The sequence below is a fragment of the Macrobrachium rosenbergii genome, chromosome 8, assembly GCF_040412425.1.
Source record: "Macrobrachium rosenbergii isolate ZJJX-2024 chromosome 8, ASM4041242v1, whole genome shotgun sequence".
NCBI classification, from domain to species: Eukaryota; Metazoa; Arthropoda; class Malacostraca; order Decapoda; family Palaemonidae; genus Macrobrachium; species Macrobrachium rosenbergii.
In genome coordinates, this window is record NC_089748.1 from 40,123,702 (window position 1) to 40,149,343 (window position 25,642).

The window sequence follows — 25,642 nt, forward strand, 5'->3', positions numbered from 1 at the left end:
TTGCAATAAAAACAGGCGAGTAAATGACTTTATAAAAACTCGGGCCATTCCATCGACGCGTTAAAGAAGTTAGAGACACTGGATATGCCCAGATTGGTACAGATGGTATTTTGAAGTAAAATAACGTCAACAGTTCCTCGTGCCAATATACAAAAATGTAATTTTCGGTACCAATACTTATATTAAGACTAGTAGTACCAACTTCTACAAACTAAGAACTCTTAAAAGTTTCTTGTGAGTCATTGGCAAAGTCTGGAGGTGCTGCTAAATAACTGCTCAGCATCATATATAGATAAACCATTACCAAATTTTCTCCCCCTGATATAAAAATATCAAGTCCCATGTACAAATTTTTGGGCATACCCCCACCCGCCAAAAAAAAAATCCTGTCTGCGTCCAGGATTCCGAATAAAACCAATTAAGATCATTTTTTATCAATTAAACTCTCGCATGAATAAACGAAAAAGGCGAATAAATAACATATTCGAAAATATTCCATATGAGAGAGAGTAAACCCCCCACCCAAAAAAAAGTTAAGGCACATAAAACAAAAACATCGGAGGTGCCGTTACAGAGGCCAAACCTCTCCTTATCTACTGACTGAAGTAAAGTTGGTGAACAAAGTCGCGGTTTACTTTTACAACCAATGGCAGCAGATCAGTGTGTGATGGAGGTTTCCCTGTTGTTATGGAATCCGACCCTTATGAATTAGTGGGAGGATGTCGAAACGAAGGGAAAGCATTAGCGAGAGTGCCAAAGAGGCGCTGGCAAAGTATTTCCGCCATGAATCCTTCAAGAGCGACCTTCAAAGAAGGGCTGTCGAGGCAGTCGTCGAAGGTAAAAGGGCGAATGACATTTGGTTACGTTTCCTTAACCTGATCCACATGTTTGCCTTTATAAAATAATAGCACATAACTTAGGGATCTTAACTAGTTATAATTTTGCCATATTAGCTATGGAAGGGGGCGTTGGGGGGCCGGTATTGTCTTGCCTTACAGGTCGTAACTTGATGATGGGGTCCTTCCGAAAATGTAGGTTACGATTTCATATCGTTTTTGCAACTTATTAAATAAATGCCGGCGCAAGTACAATGGTTAATTAAGCATTTATGTAACTCCTAAATAACAATCCTAGTTTATTATATCACCAGAGACTAATATACACAATGATTGTGGTTGCTGTTTTGTAATAAGTTAAAAGCGTAGGATTTAGATTTGATAATTTGTCCGTAATCTGGTTCAACAAGCAAATTGACTTGTTTCCCAGTAGCTTTTGAGGTATATTGAATTTGATGTTGGTGAATTTGAGTTTGATATAGATTAATTTGACTTTGATAATGCTGAATTTGGTTTCCACATTACTTGGGAGTACCTGGGTAACCCATGACAAGTGTGAGGGCTCCCAATGGAAAACTTTTTTTTTTTAGGGAAAAACTTAGTGTAAAATTCTTAGGTACATCTAAACTAACCATCCCAGTCCTAACCTAATGTAGGGGGCTAGGCCCCCCACTCCCCTATTTGGCTTATAGTGCCAAAGGTACTACTGGAATGCATGTTAACCTAACCTAGGGCGATGACTCCTAATCTGGTCGTTAGACTCCAACCCCCTGGACCCACCCCACCTAATAGGACTTTGAGCTCCATAAAATATATAGCGTTGGAATATAGAAGGATACATCTCTCTTTAGTCATAGAATAATCTAACATTACCTCTAGCCTGCAGTATTTGCCACCTGTCCAGATGGAACCTTCTAAATTGGATGAGTTCATGAAGCTCATCTGACAGAAATTATGGAGGAGTTCATGAAGTATTTCTGACAGAAGTTATGGATGAGGTAATGAAATATTTCTGACAGAAATTAGAGATGGGTTCGTGAAGTATTTCTGGCAGAAATTGGGGATGAGTTCATGAAGTATTTCTGACAGAAATTATTGTCAAAACCATAAAAAAAATCACCAGAAAAAACCCGTATTTAATATGGATTCAGCAGTCAGCAGCTTGCAAAATTTCACTTGGTCTGTTAAACACATAATTAAGCTGAAATAGCATGATACCTTAATTCTTATTTTCGTAGCTGAAAAAATATAATGAACACAAGAACTTAGTTTTATGGTTAAACAGAGAATAGTAACAACCTGAAAATACCAGGTACAGCAAATTCAAGGAGTGCCACCTAGCAAAGAAAACGAAAAAGAACCACATGATTGTAATGAAAAGGTTTGAAAAGCATTTGCCATTGGCAAATGTTGTTATTACAAAGAAGATAAACAGAGAACAGTAAATTATCTAACTATGTAAACAAGCAAGAGACATGAAGTTAGCATTCTACAATGTCTTGGTAACTATGTATCTGATTGTATACAGTATGTATTTTCTCATATCACATATAATTAGAAAAGTTATGTAATTATTGAGATATTAGTAGAAACAAATACAAATATGCTGTAAGTAAGAGTGAGCTGCTTGTCAAATACTGGGTTGGTCTCGTATGTAATGTTAAGTTGGGCCCAAGGCACTGGTTATTCTATTGCTTTAGTAATAGGGTGAACTAAGGTAATACAATGACATTTTAATTCTAAGCCAAATATATGAACCTTATAGGTCTATATTTAGGGATGGTTATCTTATGTTTCATGTATTTCTAACTGTTACTGATGCTATAGACCAGAACTGGGTACAATGCACAAATCAGAAAAGTAGGAAATGAGTAATTCGCAGCAAAATCAGTTGAAAAAGACAGATCATGTGTTATAGCTGTAAGACACTGAAAAATTGTAAAGTATGAAATTGTAGCAATGACAATTACAGAGATGCATCTTAACCTAATCTTACTTAGTATGCTGTGTTCTTGCCTGTCTGGGAACCCCATCTAACCTGACTTACAACACCAAAAATGTCAGAGTAAAATATTGGGAGGGATCTGAATCTAACCATTCATAATATAACTTGAACGATTGTTGCCGAGTCCTTACTTGGTTGGCAGGTTTTTCTCCCCCCCCCACGCACATACACAGGCCCACAAATCCTAACCTGACCTACAGTACATCGCTATAAATCACAAAACTTAAAAACAGACGTTGATCTTAGCCTAACCATGTATACCAGGTCCTTTAGCATTATGCTGTATTGAGCATATTCTTGACTGTGGGTTGAGAATGTAACAAATATGTTCAAATGGTCTTAAAAATTTACTGGATATTCACATATTGGCAGCCGGCATGCCTGTATGAATCAGATAATTGGTGTGCTGTTTTGGATATGTCGTTTTGATGAGAAACCACAGGGGTAGGGGTTGTGAGCCATCTTGAAATTGTTTTACTTCTTCTTAGACTTGGTTGTTCGTAAGGCACTTGTTTTTAAATGACTATATTAGAATACCTGTACGTGATACAAAAAAAAAAAGATCGCCTTTCCAGTGTAAAGGAAAGTTTCCAATCTTTATTATCAGTAGTTAACAATTACGAAATTGTTATATATTTTTTCTCATCTGCAGGTTGTTGCATCTAAAAGGTGATAACACCTGAGACAAAATCTGTAGTCAGTGCCATGTTTATCTTTTAACATTTGAATGAAATTGCCCTGTACAGCAAGTTATGAAAACTAATCAACATTCTTTCAGGGAGCTTGGTTTCTTCCATTAATAAACTTTTTTTAAAGATTCCAAATTCCTTTTCTGGTCATCTGTGCAGTGTAGTAGATGTGTTTACTTTCACATATATGAAGTATAAACATTGTACTCTTGAAATATTTTTTCAGGTAGTCAAGATGTCTTTGTGTCCATGCCTACTGGGTCAGGCAAATCTCTCTGCTACCAGTTACCGGCTGTTATGGCAGAAAGGAAAGTTGCAATCGTCGTGTCACCTCTTATTGCCCTGATTAAAGTAAGTGCTCTAACACTTTTTATGGTGAAAATCTAGTAATGTTTTCAAAATATTTTTGAAAGGTTATGCCTTAACAGTAATAAGAACATAGTGCATTATTCTTTAGGAAGGGTATATGTATCCTTTTCTCCAAAACAGGATCAGCTGGAACATTTGCAAAAATTGTGCATCACAGCAGAATCAATAAACTCCAAAATGTCTTCTAAAGAACGAAAGAGGGTTTTGGCCGATTTATCCTGCATGTCGCCAACAACGCGACTTTTATACATCACCCCTGAGCAGGCATCAACAAATTTTTTCAAGGTACAGTTGTTACAAATATAGGAATTACCATTTTGTACTTTCCATATCATTATAACTCGGCATGAAAAATTTTTATACATAAGTGCAAAATCTTCTGATACAGGAGAACTAAACTTCCTTTCATTCATTCCGTTTTGTCTTTTCCCGTTTAGCTGTCCCGTATTTAATTTCATCTTCCTCCACTTTCCACCGCTCCCCGAGAACATATCTATAGAGGAACCCGAAGAGGTTCAACTTATGTTGAAGGGCAACTGTCATTTCACCGCCTCATAGTCATTGTCAAAGTTGAAAATAAATTAGCATTCAGAAATATTGAATTTTTGGTTCTTTAGTCAGTCACATCTGGTGAAGCATTTCGATTCAGAAATGAAAGTACTGTTTGGGAACTAGTCACCTCGACTAAGAGCCAGGAGAAGGTTCAGAGTTAACTCCTTACTCTACTTGGTTCTCCTTCATCATTCATGTGATAACTAATAAAGATTATTTCCCTTTTTTATTTCATAAAAATGAACAGTAATAAAAAAGAAACAAAGAATGGAAAGGAATTAATAGACATTGTTGCAGAGACATAGGTTTTGGGTATGAATTGTAAAGACTTGACAACTTAAATTTGGGAGTTGATGAAAGATAACTTTTAGATTCAGAGTGCTTGGCATTTAGAGGCAAATGTTTTGTTATAATAAACCTTCTCTCACAATTATAATCATGTTTCAGTTTATGGTGGTTGTATTTTGCTGATTAGGTACACATCTTTTCTATTCAGTGTGGGACTGTGATTTTCTTGGGTATATGCCTAGTTTCCATTCGTAAAAGAGGACTAAAAGCTTAACACCATATGGTTGTGCTTCAGTGCACCTCACGTGGTGCCCTCTAGGCATTATTTAAGGTTTTTGCAGTGTTCTTGTCCCACCCACAATTTAGTCTTTTACTTTACCTCCATTCTTGTTGCCTTTCTTCCATCTTGCTGCCTAACCACTCCTCCTCCTTGTCACTCTCTTAAGCCTGAATGGCTAAAAGTGTTTCAGTGCTTGGCTTTGTCGCCGAATTTTCGTGAATCGTCATTATCTTCAGTGTAAGAAGACTTCAGAAGCCGTACACAATAGCTGTATTGCCAAAATAATTGTTACTTAGTTGACTGAAATAGGAGTTGGCATTTTTAGCCGTCATTCTCTCATCTGGTAGGTAGTTGTCGTAGTTAACATGTAGTCCTATTTTATTGTCTTGTAGCCAGCTGATTCATCTTGCTTGCTTAGGTCGTCCCTGGTGATCATGTAGAGAAGTATGAGGTCATTTTTTGCATTGGGGGAGGGATAAATGGGTTATCATTGCTCGTTTCATATAAGATGTAAGTGGAATACAGTAATGGAGTTAATCATGTGTTGAGCCTCTTAATTACCCTGTTTAGCTCATGTTGTACAGTACATTTGTATTTTGGATTTTGTTTTATATTGCTTAGTTCTACTTCAAGCTTCTGAAGTGTTATGAATGATAATTCATGGTTTGTGTAACGTAATTGTTTGATGGTAACATTAAAATTGTTTTTATTCGAATGAATGCAAGCTTTCACGTCTAACCGATCATTTCTATCTTGTCTGCAACTTTTGTTACAGGAGCTTCTTGACAGACTTTACAAATACAGAAAGCTCTCCTACTTTGTTGTGGATGAAGCTCACTGCGTCAGTCAGTGGGGGCATGATTTTCGTCCAGATTTTCTCAAGCTGGGTTACTTAAGAAAAAGAATTCCAGATACTCCATGGGTTGCTCTTACTGCTACAGCTACGTCTAAGGTAAGTATTCCAGTGTACAGACACCACCCTAATTACAAATATTCAAAGATACAAAAAAATGGGATCGCAGATTAAAATTGTGTTCTGAGCTTTTCCCTTTGCCACCCATAAGTTTAAATTTTGTTTTGGTCTATTGCTCATAGCATTTGTTTTTACAATATCGAACTTTGTACATTTTTCTTGGCTTTCTGAATTGATATTTCCAGTGACTGAGTTTAATTTGGACAACCATGCCTGTTGTGGTCTAGACTTAAGAAGAGCCGTTCCCTTAAACCTTCCCCGTATTACACTCTCCTTTGCAGCTGAAACAGGATAATACCAGGGAGTCCTTATAGACCAGACAGTCTGAACATTGTGATTAGTTCAAGTCACTCAGGTCAAGGAAAGATCAAGTTGTTTTGAAAACTTGTGATATTGCTTGGAAGAGCTAGACAGACAGTGAATAAGTTTCTTAATTTCATACCTTGATTATGGAATATGTATGCCAAGTTACTTTATTGTATATAATTTGTATGTCAATGTAAGAGATTTCCTGCATTTTTGCAAATCAAAGAAATTTTCCCAGGATAGTATCGTAAGGCAGTCCACGCTTACCGGAAGCATTGGCGTTACGGTGCTGAGGCACTTGGCTAGCGATGCCGATAACCAGATTTTCAGCGCCGGTAAGCAGTTTATCGGCGCTGACTTCCAGTTAGCAGTGTCGTTAAGTGGCTTACCAACGCTATTACTGACGATTTTTGGTTAGTGGCCTTGGCCGGTAACAGACCCCCCAGCCATTAACCGGGAACTGCCTCAGATACTTAACTGAACATGTCATACTTTACAGGTGGTCGATGATATTTTCCAGCAACTGAAACTCAGGAATCCTGTTGCCAGATTCAAAACGTCATGTTTCCGACCCAATTTGTTCTACGACGTAAGATTCAAAGATGCTCTGGATGATCCATTTGAGGAGCTGAAAGATTTTGTCACAAATTCACTTGGGGCTGACTGGGAGGAAAATAGAACGGTGAGCTACCCATCTTGCTGTTACGGCATTGTATTTCAGTTTGAGGGTAAGAAGCAGTCCGTTCTTAAATCGCTAATGTAATCAAATTTTGCAGCTATCAAGGGCATCCCCTTAGGCATGATTAACATATATTGTTATTGAAGATTAATTTTTTTTACTTAATTCACAGGTTTTAGCTATTCAACTGTAATTAGGCGCAGGTTGAGAAACCTTTATTGGAAATGCTTGGAACCAGAAGTGTTCTGGATTCTGGATTTTTTTTAGATTTTAGAATATTCATATTCAGTAAATTCCCATTATTACAGCAACAGTGGTTTGTAAAAACTACCGTATCTCTTAAATCTGTAATGAGGTGCTATTGATACATTTTTTTTTTCAGTCGAGATCAGGCTGTGGGATCATTTATTGTCGAACAAGAGCTGGAACCATTGAGTTGGCAAGTCAGTTAACAAAGAAAGGAGTACCAACCCTAGCATATCATGCAGGTGATGTATTGTTGTTACTTTAGTATTTGATGGATGGTACTGTATATATAAAAATGATGTTAACATAAACCCATTACTTTATGTTAGCCTAATCTGTGGAAGCAGCAATCGCCAGACACATCCTAGAAGAAGAAGAAGAATTCTCCTTTACATCCATCAGAATATGCATCTGGGTCCCTTAGCATCCCTTTGTTTTTCATCCAGAATTTTTTGCTATAACGACCTCTTTCGTTTTGAATCATCAGATATCTAGAACTATTCTCACAGTTCTCTTGAGCCTGAACACCTGTCATAAATGGCTGTACTTGTCAGCATATTTATAAGTACAGAGTATATTTGAAAAGCTGGCTCCTTACCTGTTCTGACAGTAAGAAGTGATGTGACTTCCTTTTTGGGGAAATAGATATCTTTTTACCTCTTTTATCATGTATTTTGGTAATGGTATGTGTTAGTTTAGCCCATTGTTACGGCTTAATGAATGCCTCGCAAGTACATTGTGCTTTCTCATGCGTATTCTTATAGTGCTACGTTTGTGTTTAGCATAGTGCATGTGTTGGTAAGCTGAAACCAGTCTCTTGTTGTGACCTTGTGTTTGCTACTCCATCACTACTATTATGAAGTTAAACTTTAAAATTAGGCTTAATGTTTTTGTTTTGCTTTGCAAAGTTATGATAGTAGTTATCGTCACTTTAGGTTATCGGCAGTTTTTCTCTTGATGCTCAGCAGAGTTACTAATAACCTTTTAGCCTTCATATATTGATCCTGTAATAGCCTAGCTTGTTATTTAGCACCTTAGTAAATTTACATGGAAATTTTGTTATTTTGTGGTTTTTGTGTTATGCCAGAGCTATACGTACGAGACCTCTTGGCACAAAGGGTTGGACCTGCATGGCTAATACAGATACAGTACAGAGAAATACTGTATTACTTTGTGCATGCAGGGATCAAGTTTGTCCTCCAAGTTTAACCTGTAAAACATGGAAGGGTTAGCCAGCCCTCAGTGAGCCTTTTTTAAAACAAAAAGGCACCATAAGTGACCAAAGACTTTTAAGGAAGGCAGTGCTTGATCTGCAATATAAGGAATAAGCACTGCCTCCTTAGTGCCATCTACGAGTATGGGAAGTCCCAAACCAGTGACAAGGTCATTCAAGTTCAGTAAACTTGAGAAGATGGAGCAAAATCTTCATTATTTACTTGACAACCTCTCATAGGAGACATGTTGTCCAACCCAGATCCTCATCTTACTCTTTCACATCGAGGTAAGAGGTCTCCTTCCACTGATGAGCTGCAGATAATGTCGGTGAGTGCGGAGGTTCATTTTTTTATGAGAAAGCCTCTGTTGGTAGTGAAACACTTCCTCCTCTCTTCCAATAACTCTAGTAGAAGTCAAGACTCATCATGGTCTTACATTAATGCTGCATAGCTCATGCAGCACACCTTCAGATGACTGCGACACCTCTTTTGTAGTGATGCTCTGTGATTTGTGCCGTATGAAGAGGACAGGGGAAACACTCTTCAAATTATTTTTCATGTCATCTTGTTAATTGATTATACTTATTGTTTATTTGATCTTTTTAAGTTAGAGTATATTTATTGAACTCATATCAATACCATGAACATATTTTGTGATTAATGTCTATATTCTTCAATCATATGTCCCTTTTTCAAGTAATTTAGTGAACTGTTGTTGTTGTTATTATTATTATTATTATTATTATTATTATTATTATTATTATTATTATTATTATTATTATTATTATTATTATTATTAAAAAACAAACAGGTAAAGAAAAAATAATTAAAAAGACACTATTAAAAATGGCATTAATGCACCTGGTTAAATTTCATGGGAGCAGTATATTGTAAATAAAATTACTTTGAGAAGGTATATATATCTTTGATATATTGTAGTTCAATAGGTTTTCCACTTATGAGTCATATTTGTGTTTGGTTTTTAGGTTTAAAGGATAAAGAGAGGTCAAAGGTTCAAGAAGATTGGATGGATGGAAAGGTAGCAGTGATTACAGCGACAGTTTCGTTTGGTATGGGAGTTGACAAGGCCTCTGTCAGGTAATTTTTGCAAGTAGTTTAAACGTTTTATCTCTGTGTACCTTTTGTTGAAAAAGGCTTTACTTTTATATATTGATTGAGGTGTTTTTTACTTCTTTACTTTGAAATTGTTTTTTAGGAAATATCAGGAGAGATTTTATAAAGCAAAATTTGGTATGAATTTAATATCAATAAAATATGAATTTGCAGTAGAGTTAGTCATCAAAGAAGATCCTTTATTTTGAGGCAGCTTACAGCAAGGTTCAACAGTATACAGTACACAGCCAAAAATTAAATGGAGAAGGATCTTGGCAAAGGCCCTGCTTAATGTAAATTTGAAGAATTTCCCCAGTAAGAAACAAGGCTTTATTGGGAGTGCCCCCTCCCCCCCATTTCAGACAGTATTGGAAATGTCCTCCCCCAGACTTTTTGGAGCGTTCTCCTTCCAGATGCTATTTGGTGTGCCCGTTACTGAATACACTTATGTAGGAGCTCATTCCTTGTTAAATTTGAACGTCATCTGATAGTGTGTATAGATGACTTTGTGAATTCTCTATCTACTGTATTATGTTTATCCACATTTTGTTTTAGGTTTGTAGCACACTGGAGCGTTCCACAGTCAATGGCTGGATATTACCAAGAATCGGGTCGAGCTGGTCGTGATGGGCTGCCCTCCAGATGCAGAATATACTACAGCAAGTCGGAAAGAGACACCATTTCCTTCCTCCTTAGACAGGTTAGGAAAAGAACGCTTGCTTCTTATTACTTGGAAAGAGTAGTCTTTTCAAGGACAAAGGACAATTTTTCTAGTTTTACAAGAGATTTCCAAAACATAAATTTTCCAGTTGAATACATTGAGTGTTACGGTAGAAGTGAGAAAATTCGATTCTATTACAGTACAAAAATCATAAAGTAAAATTTAACAATTTATTTTTGATTTCCTGCAAAATGAACCTTTTATGGTTTTCCCGTATATGTTACCTTATTCTTAATAATTTGATCAGTTGGATTGGAAGTAGATACCTTTCAGGCAGTAAGCCTGTATGAGTCCTGTCTGTGTCAGAGCCAGAAATGTGATAAGTAATAAGTAATATTTCACACTGTTTGCCATCTGTGAAGTTACCACCACAGGTTATGATTGTCTGTGTCAGAGCCAGAAATGTGATAAGTAATAAGTAATATTTCACAGTTTGCCATCTGTGAAGTTACCACCACAGGTTATGATACTCATTCTGGTGTCATTTTAAAGCAGGATACTTTTAATTTTCCACACAATGCTTCAAGTATTCTCCATGAGTTTTCCATGAATTTTGATTTTGTGTGTGTCCCCAGGATGAATCCAAAGCAAAGGTGTCTGGTAAAACACACAGGGAGGACCAGGCGAAAAAAGCCATCAAGAGTTTTGAGAATATCATCAAGTTTTGTGAAGTTCCTATGTAAGTATTTTGAAAACTTCTGATCTTGTAATTCCTGACTGTAGTTTCAGCTTTATCTTTCTTTTTTTCTCTTTTAAGTTTTAGCTCACAGGTTCTCTACTGTCCATCATTATATACAGGCAGTCCCAGGTTTATGATGGGGGTTCCGTTTTTCCGCTGCATCGTAAACCGAAAATCGTCGTAAACCAAAAAATCGTCAAAAATCTTAAGAAAACCTTACTTTTAATGCTTTGGGTGTATTGAAAATGATGTAAACTGCATTTTTATTGAGTTTTTCATAAAAAAACCTTCAAATTTTGATTATTCTGCTGTTTTGGAGCCATATTTCTTCCGTCAGATCAGCGTACGATGCGTTGTAACCCCGGAACATGCATTGTAAACCGGGAAATAATTTCTGATGGATATATTTCAAAAGCGTCGTAACCTCGGAACGTCGTAAACCAGACCCGTCGTAAACCGGGGACTGCCTGTATTTGAATAAATAGAATGACGTTCTCCTTTATTTTAGTTTTAACTATTTTTGTGATTTTTGAATTCCAGATTATAAGTGCTTTGTAGAAAACGAAAATTTGCAAATGTGATACGAATTGTATTTCAGAAATATGAGTAAAACAATTCACACAGTTTCCTGACTGAAGTCTATGTTAACTATATACTTTGCTGGTTATATTTTGCTTTTAATTTTTGAAAGTGGCTTTGAAAGGCTGACTTATGAAAATACAATTAAAGTTCTGAATGAAATTTTTGTGTCCTTGGGGCAAGTTTATTTTATATTTGTGCTTCTCTAAAAAGGAACTGAAGTCACTGCTGTCCTTGCAGATGCCGACACCTTTCATTTGCCAGATATTTTGGTGATGAGAAGCCAGATTGTAAGAAAAACTGTGATTACTGCACTAATCCTAATAGCGTCAACAAGCAGGTGGAACTCTGGAATGAATCCCTCATACGTAAAACGGAATACAGATTTAGGTCGGTAGCCGTGTTTGAAAATGCAGAGGATTCAGACTTGTATGGAGGTGGAAGGCGTGGTCAAAAAAGGTAAAAAAAAAAAAAAAACATATTTTGGAGCTACCTTATTATTATTATTAAAATTATGGCCTTAAGTTTTAATTTATGTTTTGGCATCTGATGAATTTTAATCTTGTTACAATAGTTTTAAGAAGTGTTTGGTTTGCCTTACTGGAGCTTATTCCTTCATCATCTTGTTTTAACAGTGCAGAAGTTTGGGAATTTTGGTTTTCTCTGAATTTAAATCTTTCATTTGTTCAGGCTAGCAATTTGGTATTTCCTTGGTGGAGGAATTTGGACATTTTTATGGCCTACCTTCTACCATGCTTCTTTGATGATGAATTTTGTCTTTGTCTTTTTATTGTGCCTCATATTACATCTCTTTGTCAGTTCAATGAAGTTATAATGTACCTTTATTTTGCCTGTTAAGCCAGTCAGTATTTCAACTTCTTATTTTTCCTCCAGTCAGTATAAATACTACAGAGTTTTCGAGTCTTGGAAAGCGTTCATCAGGTCCCTCAAGATTTAGTTCCATCTTTAATGAGAAGGACAGAGCCCTTCTTTTAGCACAAGGGAATTGATTTGCAATACACGTGAAAAAATTCAGTGAGGACTGAATCGCCATTCCTTTGAACTTCTAAGTTATTGCTTTCTCACTTTGCGACTTCCATGTTTACGATGCATTACAGTACATGAAAGCTGAGTTTTTTCTATTGGATGTTCCATCTTACATCAGCACAGTCCACTATACCTTGACCTTTAGGCCCAGCTCCTTCCTATTCACGATCGATGGCATTTTCAACCCAAGATTAATGTGAGTCTCCACCACCTCTCTGGATTCTGACTTGGATATAACGTAGTAAGATTTTCGTCTGACGGTCAGCTGGATAATCTTCACAGTATTGCATATCCTATAGTTTTTCCAAGTAATATAAGGGCTTGTTTTTCGGACAGGGAATTCCAAGGGCCATTGACATTTCTTTCTTCTGCGTTGATTTTTTCAGATTCTCACAAGATGGAATTTATCCAACAGAGACAAGATCAAGCTCTCATAACCTCAACAAGGCTCTTCTTTTATCTGCTTGTGCCACAGCTGCTGGAGGTGACATGCTTACTGAGTACTTTGCCTCACTTGTAAAATGAGGACAGTAAATCCTTGAGTAGATCAAGCTGTGCAGTCCGTTGGCAGTCTCCCTTTTGTGTCTGCATGTCCTGTACATAACCTGCACTTAACATGTTAGTTTCCATCGTAGAATAAGATTATAGTTACTGATAGGTTAAGGTTGACAGGTACTGGTACAGGAGATTGGTTGGTAGATGTATTGTTGATGTAGGATTGTAGTAAGTTTGATAATCATGGCCATACAATTTCAGGGAACAGGATGAGTATGAACGGAGCAATGATGATGATGCTGTTCGTGAATCGGAGAGGCAAGAGAAGAAGGAGCGCACTGCTTTGATAAAGCAACAGTTTGCTTTGCGTCGCGGTCAGGGCGGATCTTCGTCATCGTCCTATACCAAGAGGTTGAAGGAGCAAAAGGAAAAAGAGAAATTAGAAAGAGAGGAAAAGGAACGTGCTGGAAGATCAAAGTTAACGAGTGCTGAATTTACAAATAAAATCCCTGGATTGAATGTTTCGGTGAGTTAGTCTTCGTAACTTATCAAATTTCTGATATCTTGTGTCAAATTAAGCACAGTCTTCTATTTTAGCCAAATATCGACCCGGAAATAATCTGATGCTGTGTTTTATCACTTTTTAGGTTCAGTATACTGTATATTACTAAATCCCTCAACTGATTGTTGTTTTTTTAATTTTTACCAGAAGAATAAATGGACATTCTTGACTCACATAAGGTGAGATTGAAGGTTTCCTTCATTACTAAATAAGCAAATGATAACCTACAACTTCTTGGAAGAAAGAAAGTGTTTAAGATTCTTACTCAGGTTATTAAGGGATTTGTTTCCAAGACTTTTACTGTTAAGAATATGACTGCTTAAATTTATTGCTACTAGGTTCTTTAGTACATGATGTCTGGCTCTTATAAAAGACAATTGGTTTCAGTGATGAATGCAGTTATCTCTGTGCGCTTGATATGAATGTCAAGAATTCTTGCTCCTCACAAAGCTGAAATTAAGACGCTGGTATTATCAGCCAGAGTGAAGAAGGGATTCCATTCACATGCAGGAAATAGAGAGACAATAATTGAGAGGTCCTGTGGGAAAACTGCAAAATATTACCTGGGGCCTTTTGCAGACAGATAATTTGAAGCTAGGTAATTGCATAGGTGGGGAACCCTGTTAAACAACACCATAGTAAATCTGTTAATGTTTGAAATGGAGATAGTTTGTGAAAGGATGAAAAGTATTTAATGAGAGGGTGTAGTGAAAGTATCAAGTGTTACTGCATTAAGAAGGTACAGATTGCAGGTTTTTCTAAGAATTTGACGTTACTTGATCCTTGGTGCCAGAGAGCTCGCAGTTTGGTGTAACTTTTTATATTTACTCAAGGTCTGTTTTTTATAGTTGAGCATTGTGTCACAACATTAAACATTGTGGAATTTACTAACCGAAACCATATTTAGATAAGCATGAAACTAGTTTTTTACCTTCCATCATTTCTTATTCGCTTTGCACATTTTAGGTATTTCATAGTCGTTCTTTTCTATCCTCAGAATCGTGAGAGGTACCTTCAGATGTTATCTCAGACACTGGAGAAGAATTATGAAGCTTGTAGAAATGCAAACCTTGTTTCAAATTGCTTAAAAGAGTCAGATATTGAGGATGTGGCTGTGAAGATGGAGTATAGTGTGTTTACAACAACCAGTGTCATGATGATGTATCGAAAAGGCATCATGGATATGGTGAGTTTTAGAATAAGCAGACCCGTAGTATTGCATTTGCTAACTGCAGTTTTGGAGTGTTGTCTTGAAGTGTGATAGACTCATTCTCATGACATATAAATCATTTGCAAGTAACCAGATTTTTAAACGTACCTTGTTACAATTTCTTGAAGTCACCGGCAAAAGTAATTTAGTTAGAGTAGATATAAACATTTTTGACTGTTTAGTTTCTCAGTTTGTGAAATGGCACTGTTGTAAGGTTATATCATTTTGCAGACATTTATTCAGTACCCATACAAAGTACAACTTCACAGTTACCATACAAAGTACAACTTCACAGTTACCATGCAAAGTACAGCTTCACAGTTACATCATTATGTAACTGCCAATTGCAATAGCTGTTTTCACATAAAGTATTTTATTATCAAATTATATACTGGCATGTTGGAAAGAACTTCTGCAGATCAAAGTTGCACAGTGATACTATAGCCCAACGTAGAATGTGGTTACGTTCTGAAAAGTATAAAAAATTATGATGGACAATTGGATAGTGGTTTTCACATTATTTGTGGTCATGTGGATGTTCTGGGGTTAAGCTATTCAGTATCCTTGAAAGATCCCCCGCTCTGTTAATTGGTTGTTACATACATTTGTGGCAGATTTTAGTCTTGTCTCTCAGATTTCTTGCCACCTCAATTGGATGTCATTTACGTTGTGTTGTTCCTTTTGGGTGTATATAATACTATAAGTCCTTTTTTCACTACCACCCCATTAATCTTGTGATGCCCATGTTCTTGGTCTCAAATGTCCTGAGACACTATCATGTTTTCAGGACATAAAAGCGATTGTTGACGTATGTACCGTATGGATCCACTAGTAGGAAAGTAGGAACCAACTACCTTTTTGGCTATTTATATATCTGTAATATGGTCAAGAGGTCGTCATCATTTCCTCAATTTTTTCTCTTGGTGCCCACAGAGATCTTTTATTCCCTTGTGAATCCTAATAATTGTTTTCAAAAATTTTTAGTTTTCTTAACAAATCAGATTAAACATTCTTAACAAATCAGATTAAACATCTTTGATGTGCTCAGTTATTGCTTGCATTAGCTTTCAATTATTGCTTGCATTGGTTTTACCTGTAGCACTTACTGTTGCTATCCATTTTCGGTGCGAATTTCTCTCTGGTCGTTTGTAAACTTTTGATACTTTTTGTAGTGTTTTTCATGTAGTCTCTGTACTGATCAACTTTTGAGAGAGCAGGGACTTTACCTGAGACACTTCCATATCCTGGAGTGCTTTCCATGTCTTATCTTTTCTCCAGTGATGTACCTTCCCCACTGGCATCTGTGAATGCTCCCAGGGGCATTCCTGTCACCTTAGATCCTGTGACCCCAGACAAAGCCAGCTGGCTACAAATGAACCCCCCACCACACCCCTGCCAAAAAGTTTCTGTTATGCTTGCAGTTTCAGGCAAGGAGACCTGTGTTGATTGATCATGGGATAGTATTATAGCAGTCAAACATTCAGAGGAGGATGATGTGAAGTAACTAGAGGTATGCGAGAGGAGTCTTCATATTCTGAAGTCTTTTGTGTTTAACAGTTGTGTCTGCAGTGTGCAAAGAGGGCAGCAACAGCTGTATGAAGTAAAGGACACGCTCTTCATAAGACAACTCATTGCGTCAATTTTTTTTGCCTTCCAGTGGTTATGGCCACTGCTTACATTGTTGCTGACATGAAGATGAGAATGGAAGGTCAAAGAACAACCAAGGTTTACATGCCACCAAAGGTTGCTTTGCAGTGATACCGCAAGCGTTACGGTAGCAACAGCAGAAGCAGCAGTGAACTGCCAAACCCCAGACAACAACGGCAATGGAGCAGTCAGAAAGTAGAATCCCTAAGGAGTAGATCTCAGAACAGTGATGTACTGAAGAGGCAAAGGAGAAAAACCCTGCTCTCTTAAGTAGAGAGGGCAAACAAAACCTGCAACAACAAAAGCCAATGACAGTGGGAAGAAGGTTCAGAAAGGGCTTGAGGAATAGATGAACTTTTAAAGATACTTGCAATCTGACGCTCATGCCCATTACTTTTAACCTAATATGCCCCTCCTCCCTACCTCACTAGTTCCTCGTTGGATGAATCGGTAGAGTTCTTGGCTAGCGCTCTGCTAGGCCCAAGTTCAAGTCTCCGGCCCGCTAATGAAGAATTAGAGGGATTTATTTCTGTTGATAGAAATTCATTTCTCATTATAATGTGGTTCGGATTCCACAATAAGCTGTAGGTCCCGTTGCTAGGTAACCAGTTGGTTCTTAGCCATGTAAAATAAGCTAATCCTTCAGGCCAGCCCTAGGAGAGCTGTTAATCAGCTCAGTGGCCTGGTTAAACTAAGGTATACTTTTTTTTTTGTTGCTGTTGCACAGACCACACAAGAAGTGAGAGTTAGCTAGTAATAGTTGGTAGAACCATTGTGCATGCACTTACCAACCTGGAGTATGAGATTGTCTTCTCATTTTATAATACGAATGAAATTTGTGCTGGAAAAATAAATTCTGTCTTTCATAAAAACTAATTTTATAATAAACTAAGTAGCTAATCTTTAAGATTTTTACTTTTAGCCAAATGAGGCCTTTATTATCAGCATCTTGTACGTTGATACCGAATATAAATCTGTTTTAGGAACCCAGGCTCATTACTCTAATAGTTCTCATGATGTATTTTAGTTGAATTAAATTCAGTATTGGATTAATATTTGTGTTCACCTTTGTCACCATTAGAAAAGAACTTGTTTATACATTTACGTTTTGTAATTTCAGGTCATGAACATCAGAAAGGACACACAAGGGTTCAGTTACCGCAGCGAGTTGGCCGAACACGAACCGCAGTTGAGTTTAAACCAGTTAGCCAAGCAGATTGAAGAAAATATAAGGAACAGGAAGAACAGCGGCAGCGCATCCAACTCGGGATTTAAAACGGCAAGTCAGATGTTGAACGAAAAAGGCGCAGAGCCGGGAAAAGCGCCAAAACAAGCTCCAAATCTCAGCTCTCGAAAAGGCTTTTCTCTGAAAAGATCACCCAACCATCAGACTTCGTTAAATAGTTACTTTCAGAAGGTCCCTAAGTCCGATAACGTGAAAGATCACCAACTTTCCGAAAGTGGCTCTGAAAGCGAAGATGTCAAGGCTGGGGATGATGATCGGGAAGAGGACGTAAATGAGGCTGCTGAAACCGAGATGAAAGATGGGAAGACCGAGGAAGAAACCCGATCTGATGAAGAGAAAGATTTTTATGACCCTGGTGAAAATGAGGAGTTTGACCAAGAGGAAATAAATCTCTCAGACATAGAATTATCCGGGGATGAATCAAATCACACAGCTGGTTCCTCAGGGAAGTGCACTCCCGAAAATAAATTCAGAAATAGCCTAGAAGTTGATTCCAGTGAAGAAGATTCTAAAGCAAAGTTTGCGAATGATGAATTGAAGTCCCCAGATAAGGAGGACGGTGACACAGATAAGGGACTGGACACATTGACCGATTTAGATGACAGTAATGGTAATGTGATTTCTGACCGGTGGAATGATGGACGATGTTCAGATGGAGACAGGCGTGGTCAGATTTCAAGCTTTAATGGAAGCAAAGTGAACAGTTTTGAGACGGAATCTCTTGAAACTGTTAACTCTGTTAAAAGCAGTGTCAGCGACTGTAATGCTGATATCGATGAAGGCAGAAATTTTAATATCAATGGAAAGCACGATGTTGCTTCAGATGAAGAGTCAACAGTCAGGTGCACTAAAAGGGAGAGAAGTCCTTCTCCAGCTCTTCCAAAGAAGAGGCTTTCTATATTTGAGGAAGTACATATGTTTGCGAGGTTGAATTCCGTTAGTGATGACGGAGAGAAAACTGGAGAAAAATCTAGTAATGATGAAGAAAATTCTTCGGATAGCAAGGAAGTTAAAATACCTGGTGTCTTTGAAAGTGATAGTCTGAAAGTCAGGCACGAAGGTTTATCAAAAAGTAGAATGCTAGAGTTGAAGGAAGTTGATTTATCAGAGGAGGCAGATGTCAAGCACTTTAAATTATTTACAGAAGAAAATAAATCAGATCTGTCAACAGATGTGAAACATGACATATTGGAAAAGAAGCAAGATCAACCAAAATCCTTAGACAGTCATGTTGATGACGTAGGAAGTGACCGTAAAACCTCAGACACGAAGCACAGTAAAAGAAAAAGGAGGGATTCAATGGACGATGTAAAGAAAAAGCCTGCTCTACTCCAAGAAGTAGATTTATTCAGTAGTGCAAGTTGTGATTCAGATTCTGGATTAGTTGACCTGGATAAGGACAGAGGAAGTAATAGCAGGAAGAAAATGAAAGTCAGTGAGTCTGGTGGTGCGGAAAAGGGTGGGAGCCATGAAAAATACAGAGACAGGGGCAAGTCTAGTAATATGTCTCAAAAGGAAAATGAAAAGTTTAGTCACCGTGGCAAGCAGCCCGACAGGATAAGTAAAGATATAAAATCACCGAAGAATTTAAATGTTTCGAGTACCTGTTTAAAGGAAATAGATATGTTTGATACTGTGAATAGTGACGATGAAACTAACATTGTTAGAGATGGAAAGATTAAGAGACAGATTTCGAAAGAGAGGAAAGATAAACATTACCCACATGAATTTATTGATGGTGACAGGACAGACTCAGAAATGGTGTCTGATGCAGATGAGAAATTGGATAGTTTCAGTGAGATTGAGACTTTTTATGAGTTGTCACGTAAGTCAAAAAAAGAAAGTTCACATAAGGAAATGGAAGTTAGTAGTAGTAGTAGTAGACATTCAGACTTTACAAAACACAAGGAGAATGATGTAAGAAAACAAAACTACGACAAGTACAAGCACAAAAGGAAAGAGGACCATACGAATGTAGAGAAAAGGAGTAATTTTAGAGAAGTAGACATGTTTAATGTCCCAGAAAATGATAGTGAAACTGCGATTAGTGAAAAGACTGCTGCAAAAAACGTAAAAATGGTGAGAAACATGGAAGCTAAAAGCTCAGCCAAGAAGGAATGTTTTGACGTCAGTTCAACTGATGATGAAAGCGACAGGAACGCAGTGGACTTCAGCAAGCAGAGCTTAAAGTCTCCCAGTGATAAACTTAAAAATCCTGCATGTAAGCAAAACAAAACAGGTCTGGGGAAAAAAGACTCAAAAACCGTTTTCAAAGAAATAGATATGTTTGCCGTTCACGCCAGTGATGACGACGACGATGATGAAGAGTCTCGAGGAACTAAGAGGAAAAACGCAGGGAATGCCAAAAGTAGCAATGGAAAGGACTCTAAAAGGAAAACTGAAAAGGATGATTTAGACCTAGGTTTGTTTGGTAGCGACGACGAGCATGACTGGGACTCAAAGAAGAGTAAAGTATGCAAAGCAGATGCTCTTAAAGGCATAAAAAGAAAAGATGGCGAAAGGAAAGCTGAGAAACGTGATTTGGACAAGTGCCTTTTTGATAGTGATTGTGAAAGTGGTGCAGACAACAAGGCAGACGTGGACCGTAGGTTAAATCAGGTTTGTAGTACTAACAGTGAGAAACTCAAAAGTAATAGGCATACAGGTCAGTATGTGAAGGAGCCAAAACATGAAAAACCAAATATGGATCTTGCGCGGACATGGAAAAAATCAAACTGTGAGAAAGGTAAAGAGTTTCCTGTAAGGACAGACAAAAGAAATTTATTACACGAAATAGATATGTTTGATGTTCATGACAGTGATGACGGAGGTTGCGTAACCAGTAAAAAGAAAAGTGCAAGTCGTGAAAAGAGTGGGCAAAGCAGAGAGAACAGGGGAAAAGTTAAAAAGCAAGATAGTGATTGTGAAAGTGATACAGAATTGAGTCAAAGTAAACAGCACTGTAGTGAAAACAGAAGCCGCGATAAAAGAGCAGGACTAGAATTCACTCCAAAATATACTGGAGCCCCACATTCTGAAAGATCAAAGCATATGGAAGGTGATGAAACCATACAAAGGAAAACTGAGGATTTGCAGAGGACCTCCAAGGCGAAAGGTGCCTTGCATGGGTTTGATATGTTTTCCGCAACGAATTGTGATTCTGATAATGACACAGATACTGAAAAGGAGGGTATAGGTATGAGTAAGGGATGTTTCACTGATAAACAGAACAGTGACAGTGGAGGAAAAAGACCTTGCAGTTCTCGCGATGGAAAATGTTCTGCAGACGTCAAGAGTAACCACAACGAAGAAGAAAGTGGAATTTCTCCTAGTAATAGTGCTGAAAGGAAACTTCCACCTAAGGTCAATGTAGAAGAGGACATCAGGCTGAAGGAACTGAAAGAAAGGGCTGCCCGAATGAGAAACAATTTCTCTCTCCACGTGAAGAAGCCTGACGAAGTGCCGCCAGCAGGTGATAAATCACAAAAAGAGAGTGGTTCGGACCAGAAGAGCAGTTGTGTGAAACCTCACTCAAAAGATACACAGTTTCATTCCAGACATGAGGGAATTTCTCGCAGAGAGAGGGATTACAGTCACATGAAACCCGATAGGACGCCAAGGAAAGATCGGGAAAGGTCAGAAAGGGATCAGTCGAGGCATCAAGGAGACAGTAAAAGGAATAAAGATAACGGCGACGGAGGGAGAACTGAGAAAGGTAGAGACAGACCCCACAGTGACGATAAAAGAAACTATAGAGAGCATGGAAAGCATTCAAGAAACGCTTTCCAAGACTCTGAAAGGCACAGCAGAGACTCGGAACAATACAAGAGGGAAGTGGCCAAATTACACCAAACCCCTAGGAAGGAACATGGAGGTCAAGAGAGTTCAACTAGATCTCATGAGCGGAAAAGCAGTAATGACCGTGATAATGGGAAGGCCGTGAAGTCAACTCATAGTAAAGATTTAAACCACCCAGCAGTGGAATCTAATAGACCTGATAAAGAACACTGTAGGTCTAGGGACTCCGTTACATCAGCAAAAGGTTCAGCTGATTCCTCTAGAGATTCCCACAAGCATGGAAAGGAATCCAGTGAAAGCAGTAGAGCCCACAGTAGATACTCGGAAACCTCAAGGAAGATTTTTGAGAAACTTAAGCATTCAAGTCATAAATTATATGATCAAGGAGAGTTAGATTGCATAGAAAACACATTGGAGGATAAGAATAAAGAATTACCAAAGTTCATAGTTAAAAAAATAGACCATGGCCTGGAGAAACAAGAAAGTTCAGGACATAAGGAAAAGAATGGACATACTGACAGCAGCAAAGAAAGCAAACTGAGTAAATCTGCCTCTCCTACTCATAATAAACCAGATTTCACATCAGATATTACTAAAAAGCAGAATAAAACAGAGAGGTTAGATCAGAATAAAACAGAAAGGTTAGATTTGAAATCGAGGGATCGTGTCAGAGGGCCCCGCCCAGGTAGTGCCAAAGAGTCGTCGTCGGTTCAAGAGAATGATGTTGGATCCGACACAGGACCCAGCAAAAGTCGACAGTCCATTGAGAAAAGGAAGTTAGCAGACTGGGTTGTAAAATATCTGATGCCGTATTATAAAAAGAATCATATAAGTGGCAAAGATCTCTTCAAGACTCTAGCTCGGCAAATATCACATCAGATTGTGCAGAAGATTAGTGATGTAGGTAAGTAACGCAATTCTACATTCCATGCAAACTTTAAAAGCCTATCTACTTTTATAGTTAGGTCCGTGCAGTAACTAGATTGGTAATGGTATCTCTCTCTCTTACTACAGGTAACTTTAGGATTTTCTTGTCTGTGGAATGAATGGCTGTCAAATGATACAAAAAATACTGTAAAAAATGTTTAAACTTGGATCGCTTTGGTGGCTAAATTGAGCTGCATAGCTATCTTTAGTCTTGAATGCTATCGTGCCATACTTAAATTATAACCATAAATTGTCTGACATGTTAGAATCAGTTAATCTGTTGGCATTAAAATTAGTTTTTGTAGTCATTTACAGGAAGTTTGTTAGCAATGAAAATTTAGGTTTAGGCTCTTGAAATATTTAAATATGTACAGCAATATTATAGTGTGAGGTATAATAAAGCTGAGACTTTAACAGCCGGAGTACCTGAACTACGACAATATTTGTTATATTTTTTGGATTTTCAATCTACAGGTATATCACTTTGTGTACAGTGGACCCCCACTTAATCGCGGTTCAGCAATCACGATTCAGTTATTCGCAGATTTTTCTGTGATGCATTTTACAATAAATCTCAGAAAATTCAGTAACTCACGGATGTTTTCATCGAAAAATATTCACTGATTACTGTATTTTCATGTTATTTTTGTGACTACATATATTTTTTATCATAAAAAATGTTTTTAAGACCCCCAAAAAACATAAAATAGACAATTATAAGCATTTTGAGAGGGGGATTTGGTGTTCCAGCTACTAAAATACACAGTTATAAGCGTTTTTAGAGGGGTTCCAATATAACGCAGATTTTCGGTATTTAGGGGGGGGTTGTGGTACATAACCCCCGCGAATACGAGTGGTCCACTGTATTTTAATGAATATAATATATACTGTATAATATAGATGGATAGATAGGTAGATAGTTGAATAGATAGACAGCAATTCAGTGAGGCAAGGTAATCAATTTTAAGAATACTGAGATAGGAATAAAAAAATACACAAGCTATAGCTGATGTATGTAGCTCCGGACTTTGGACCAAATAGTAGTTTAAAGTTAACTTTTATATGACCAATCACTGCTACGTACATTGTACAGTATTGAGCTTGTATGTTTGTATATACTGTATATATATTTTTTTTTTCTTTATTATTTGGTTGCTTATTAATGAAAGTGTTTTACTTCTCTCAACAGATGAGGCTGGAGCACAGCAGTTTGTCGAAGAGTTTTTCCTCCGAGTGAAGAAAATTTCAAGTGAAGATGATATTGTTTTTGTGTAACGAACTTAATTTTAAAACTCCTCCATTTAGTTGTGGGTGTTCGTCAGCGACTTAGTGATTGTTTTGAAAATGTCGGGAACACGTCATGACTTAGTGAGTGTTTTGGAATTGTCGGAAACACTTCGTGGGTCAGTATTATCCACTTTGTTTTCCCACAGGAAGGTTCTCCTTGTTACGTCTCATCCATTTCGTTTGGTCTCTTCCTATTTAGCTGTCCAACTTCTGAAACTTGTTTGAAACTTGTTTCAGTCCTTTTGGTGAGCATTGTGTGACTCGAGAAACATGGTTCAGTGGTCTCGTTAAATTTATTTCTGATAATTTGTAAAAATTGCATAATCACATTGGTTAATAGAATGGTGATACAAATCTACAATATGTAAGTGTAAAATATTAAAAAATACATTGTTGAGTATTTTTAAATGTACAGTAAATTTTTACACCTACAACATTGTAGGTTCCTTTCACCAATAATAATTGTATTAGTTTTTATTAAGAGAGGCACTGTTTGAGTTGTAATGTAGCACTCCCAGAATCGATACTGTAATCAAGTGTATGAAATTCAGTGACAGGATGTTTACATGCATAAACAAAGGGAAGTGTGTGATTTGATGTGGCAAAATGCACAACATGCCTTTGTGTACAGTTTTCTTATAATTGTAAAAGTATTATGAGCATTATAGTCTGCAGTGCACAAGAATGGAGAATTTGCTTTTGTATTTTGTATGCAATATTGCAAGGCACTGTTGAAGTATTAGAAGCTTGATAATACCAAAGTTAAAAAAAGAGGAGACTAAAGGAACTCATTTTTCTCATATTTTAAGCATAAGAGAGTTGTAATGGGCTATGCTATATTGTAAGCTCCTATAGAAATACCAAGTTCTTAAGGAACTGTTCCTTCAAAAGGGTTACCTGTGTTTAAGACTTAAAATATAAGCTCTGCTCGAGGTAGAATATTTTTATTTTATTATATACAGGACTAGCCAGTTTTCTAAATATGTAAATATTGTAGGACAATATTTAGATTACTTTTGTTAAGAGTTTGCCAAGCAACTTAATGTGGCATTTTAGATTTTTGACAGTATTAGTTTTAAGGAGCTTTGAGATTACTATGCTAAAATTATGACAATAAGAATTGTTATAATCCTTGAAATTACTAGTAATTATCCTTGATCGTATGGTTAACCCACAGCACCTAACTTCAAGATTCAACCACAATTTGACATTTGAAGTTTTCGTATCGCTCTCTACTTTTCTGAACACGTGCCGTTATAAATCACAAGATTTTCAACTCGGAAGCAAACTAATGTTACCAATTCCTTGTTCACAATTAAAAGTATATTTGTCTACTGTTTAATGTCATTACTAAAATCTGACTTATCTTCAGGTTGATGTGAGTAAACTTTGAACACAGTTTAATAGTTTGTAATTCAGTTTCTGTAAAGTATTTGAAAGAAGAAAAAAAGCAGCTTTATTATGGATAAATGCTGTAAAAGAAATCTTCAAGCATATTACATTAATGGCCGCTGAATACCTTGTCTACAGTGCAGGTAGGGAGTATGGCAGTCATATGCTTTTTATTTTTCTTGCTTAAAAGTCTTGGGCAGTAGGTTTTACATATACTACTGTGAACTTGTAGTTTGTGATTCCCTTAATTAACAGTACATCCAGGGAAGTAGTTTTGTCGTCCTTTTCCCATTCTGTGATTTCCTTTCGGGATTTTACCAATGATTTGGGTTATCAGAGATTACAAGCTCACAGTACACTATATATAAAACCTATATATTTGGTAGCCTACATCCACATCTTCAGTTACCAAATGTGTTTCTGTAAAAGATGGTCAGGCAAGCAGATTATTTTAACTAGGAACTTGTTCCCCTGAGTATAAACCCTTAATGAGACTCAAAAG

The 25,642-nt window shown here is 37.2% G+C and overlaps 1 protein-coding gene across 2 annotated transcripts in view; it reads left to right on the plus strand.

Moving 5' to 3' along the window:
* The window catches only part of LOC136840736 (uncharacterized), a 36,838-nt gene extending 11,952 nt beyond the window's left edge, over positions 1-24,886 (plus strand). The window contains exons 1-14 of one of the 2 annotated variants that reach the window (XM_067107561.1): positions 592-837; positions 3,757-3,881; positions 4,020-4,184; positions 5,795-5,971; positions 6,798-6,980; positions 7,360-7,465; positions 9,424-9,535; positions 10,106-10,250; positions 10,847-10,950; positions 11,770-11,988; positions 13,333-13,597; positions 14,631-14,819; positions 17,611-22,438; positions 23,651-24,886. In XM_067107561.1, the coding sequence (XP_066963662.1) occupies positions 720-837; positions 3,757-3,881; positions 4,020-4,184; positions 5,795-5,971; positions 6,798-6,980; positions 7,360-7,465; positions 9,424-9,535; positions 10,106-10,250; positions 10,847-10,950; positions 11,770-11,988; positions 13,333-13,597; positions 14,631-14,819; positions 17,611-22,438; positions 23,651-23,736 (6,822 nt within the window). In that variant the 5' untranslated portion in view covers positions 592-719 and the 3' untranslated portion in view covers positions 23,737-24,886. Of the gene's footprint in view, positions 1-591; positions 838-3,756; positions 3,882-4,019; positions 4,185-5,794; positions 5,972-6,797; positions 6,981-7,359; positions 7,466-9,423; positions 9,536-10,105; positions 10,251-10,846; positions 10,951-11,769; positions 11,989-13,332; positions 13,598-14,630; positions 14,820-17,610; positions 22,439-23,650 lie in introns of those variants that run through there. The other variant, XM_067107562.1, reaches the window with a different exon arrangement.
* Positions 24,887-25,642: the final 756 nt, after the last annotated feature.